The sequence below is a fragment of the Prunus dulcis genome, chromosome 3, assembly GCF_902201215.1.
Source record: "Prunus dulcis chromosome 3, ALMONDv2, whole genome shotgun sequence".
Taxonomy (NCBI): Eukaryota; Viridiplantae; Streptophyta; class Magnoliopsida; order Rosales; family Rosaceae; genus Prunus; species Prunus dulcis.
Window position 1 is genome coordinate 10,464,283 of NC_047652.1, and position 3,721 is coordinate 10,468,003.

The following is a 3,721-nucleotide window of genomic DNA, read 5'->3' on the forward strand; positions in this document are numbered from 1 at the left end:
ATGGTGTACTTAGTTAATTTTAAGTTTTGATTAAAATATTAGGGTATACTTAGATCATGTGGTGTACTCAGTTAATTTTAGTGTTCGTTTAGCAACACTCTTTACAAAAATGGGGATCCCTAAAAGACCGTTCAAATAATTGAAATACAATGCGTTGTGGGTTCTACAAGGGTGTTCTTCAAATAAACTTATTTAAGAGATTCCTTAAAATATATTAATATTATAATGTTCTCTTATTAGACATATAACTTTGTGAGACACATATTTATGTTGCCCATTGTGAATCTAGATCTTATATTAGTAAAAATTAACATGATTAGTGATTCAAATTCATAGTTTGAAAACAAAAATATTTTATGTTGCCAGACATTCTAAACAAAAATAGTATTTCCCAGTATTTGTATTGTAATGTCCTCTTGCTAAATTGTGTATATAAACCACACATGCAGCAGTTGACCTAATTAATAGTCCACATTCACAATCATGACAAAAATATATCTTCCTATATTAAATCATATGTACACACAACGTTTTTGGCCCAAGAATGTAATGATATATATAGCTAACAACGTTTAATTATCACTTCAGGAGAAATATGTCTGATACAGGTGAGGTGAATGATTAAAAGAAGAAAATGACATAAGAGATTTTGTTCTATCCTCAAGCAGTCCAGCTCTGATGAAGGAAGGTGGTAACTTGAAAAACAGAAGACAAACGATTTCACCATATATGCAAAGAGTATTATGTTCCTCCTTCCCATATTGTGTCTTCTATGGGCTTGCTAATGATTTGATTAAGTTGACCTACAAAAAAGAAAAACAAAACAAAACCAAAAAAAAAAAAAAAAACTTATTATGTAGGTCACCAAATAAATTATAACATTAATTTTGAATAATAAAACAAGACCCAGAAAAAATAATAATAAAACAAAAAGGATAGAAAATTAATTATGAAGAAATATTGCCATATAATTTGTATTTTTAGCCCCCAATTTCTTATATATGATGCATTGGTAAACCCTAGTTTGCCATGGATGTCAATGGTAAACAAAAATAACTTTTGAGTGTCACGATTAAAATTCAAGTCCTGTTGAGGGATGTGAATAGTTATCTGGGATATAACAAACAAAGCCAAGCAAAGCAAAAATGTTTTGATCTGCATATATCATCAGCTTCCTCATTCCTAATCTAAAGTATTATTAATTGTACTATATATATTATAAATAAGAATTGAAAATTACCTGAAAGATAATACTGCTGATTAATGTTGTTGATTGAACGCTGCTGGTGCTGGTTTAGTGGAAGAACAGCAGAATCAACCAGTTTTGCTTGCTTTATGATATTCTCTGGACTTTGTAACTCACAATTTGAAGGATAACCATATGAGGCTGAATCTATTATCACATTCTCGTTCTCATGAAGATAACCACCCAAATTAATGTTGTGATTACTGATTCCATTAGCTCCTCCACCATTCCAACCAACAAAATCCGACAAAGATTTACTAAAACACATTCCCTTTTGCACTTGTGAAGGATGAACCATTTGAATTTCATGGTTTTTATATCGCTTTAGCTCATCAAAAACCATCCTGTACTCCCCGTAAGGACCCAGCACGGGATCCTTTTGCCTACAAAGAGCTTCCCAGACCAACGAATCAACCACCTTTCTCCGATTCGCTTCATTGGCATTCTTCACCATCTTCGTTACGTTGCTTACCCCGAAAACTTTGTGCACAGCGAGGAATTCCCGGGTTCTCTCAGCAGGAAAGTAAGGCGCCAATACGCACCCATCGTGACACTTTTTCCTTTGATGCTTGCATGCTGCACATGCTGGTTGTGTTCCTGGTGTGCCATTATTCTTCCTCTGCATCCTAATATATATATCAAGTACTTCTATTAATTAAAACAAATCAAGATAATACGTACCACACCAAGAACAATTTGTTTAATTATACGAATGTGAACGAAAAAACAAAACAAAACACAACGAAAAGTCATTCAAGTAACATAAACAAAGATTGGAACAAGAAGCTTTACAAACCTTGTGCTGTATATATATATATATATATATAATTGATGTTGAAATGAAAAGACAATGTTGGTATAAGTAAGAAGAAGAAATACAAGTGGGTAGAATGGAAGAAACTTTAATTCTATCTAAAAAGCAGCATGTAAAGATGGCACGCCTATGGTATAAAAAGAATGAGTTGTGTATGAATAGGGTTTTAGGTAGTTCATGGGAAGAAAAAGAGTTCTATGGAAAGAATAAAATAATTGGGCAACAGTCTTCTATGGGAGGTAGACGTGTAAGGGTTAAGGAAATAATTTACAAAAGAATTTTCATGATACATAAACAGTAATTTAGTCACAATTGGCGCAATTCCGATATTTCAGTTATATTATAACACAAGATATATATATATATATATATATGTATATATATATATATATATATATATATAGCCATTGCCATATTTATCACTAAAATAAATAAATTTCCAATATATGTAGCACGGTCCTCAGGTGAGCCGTTCTGCTATGCAATAAGGGGGTTTCAAAAATGCGAAAAATATTCTCCAAATATCGATGTTGTGATAAAATATAGAAATTTTGAATAGAAAAGTAGTTACAAACTCAAAAGAGTTTTTCATCTCAATCGCATAAAGAGGGGGCTCACACAAAACCAACATAAGTCAACGGGGTCTAGCATGGTGAAAAATAACCTTGATTTGCAGACTATAGAGGTCTTAGATTTCAACTCTCATAGCATCCACTACTACGTTTTACTATTTGCGCGACAAAAGTTTGAGCGACGAATACATGTTCGTCGCGCAAAACGCAATAAAGCGACGAAAAAAATTTATCATCGCGCAAAAAATTTAAAACTTGCGTGACCAAAGTTTTCGAAGCGCAAAACATCTTAGCGCGACATATAAATATCTTCGTCGCGCAAAGGGGAAAAAAAAAAACCCCGGGTATTCTCTTGGAGCCAAATACTTGCGCGGCGAGAGCAATCGTCGCGTAAGAAAACATAGTGCGACGATGAAATACTTCGTCGGGTAAAAGCGAGGTGATTTGGCTGCGAAAACTCTTGCGACGACAGTTTTCGTCGCAAAAGAAAACTTAGCGCGACGAAACAATTTATCGTCGCGTAAGAAAACGAAGGATATTTTTAATTTGGCGCCAAAATAATTGAGGGGGATATTTTAGTTTGCGCGACGAAACATATGTCGTCGCGTAAAAGAGATGTCGGTACATTCTTGCGCGACGAAAAATATTTGTTACGCGACGGAATTTTGTTTTTGGGCGACGAGGACAAGAATTTGCGCGACGAAATCTTGTGCGACGCAAACGTCATACGTCGCGCAAAAGTTTTTTTGTCGACAAGTTTTTACGCGGCGAAAAAACTCGATTTGGGCGACAAAAAAATGGTTTTGGGCGACGGTAATTTGCGCGACGAACTATGTTCTTCGTAGCGCAAAGTCGTTCTTCTTCATATCAGAACTCTGCCATTGCAGAGGCAGAAAGGAAAAAAAATTCCTTTCTGCCTCTCTCTCAACCTCTCTGCCGCTGCCTCTCTCTGAACCTCTCTGCCGCTGTCTCTGCTGAAAATTCAGTACGTTCATCGGGTAAGTATTTGTTGTCGTTACTTTTTAAGTATTAATGTAAATTCGTACTAACGCTATTAATTGTGTTCTCGTTAGGGATATTTGTAATTAG

General features: G+C 34.8%; 1 protein-coding gene across 1 annotated transcript; it reads right to left on the reverse strand.

The window, feature by feature from the left end:
* Positions 1–741: 741 nt before the first annotated feature.
* Positions 742–1,871, reverse strand: LOC117623596 (LOB domain-containing protein 2). The gene is made up of 2 exons (XM_034354644.1): positions 1,241–1,871; positions 742–803 (listed from the first exon to the last, which is right to left on the reverse strand). The coding sequence occupies exons 1-2, from the start codon at positions 1,869–1,871 to the stop codon at positions 742–744; spliced, it is 693 nt and encodes a 230-aa protein (XP_034210535.1).
* Positions 1,872–3,721: the final 1,850 nt, after the last annotated feature.

Excerpts from the sequence above, each read along its gene's own strand:
- LOC117623596 (XM_034354644.1), bottom strand. The coding sequence starts at position 1,871 with ATGCAGAGGAAGAATAATGGCACACCAGGAACACAACCAGCATGTGCA. Across the intron at positions 804-1,240 it reads TCAGCAGTATTATCTTTCAG|GTCAACTTAATCAAATCATT; the intron begins GTAATTTTCAAT and ends TCTTTTTTGTAG.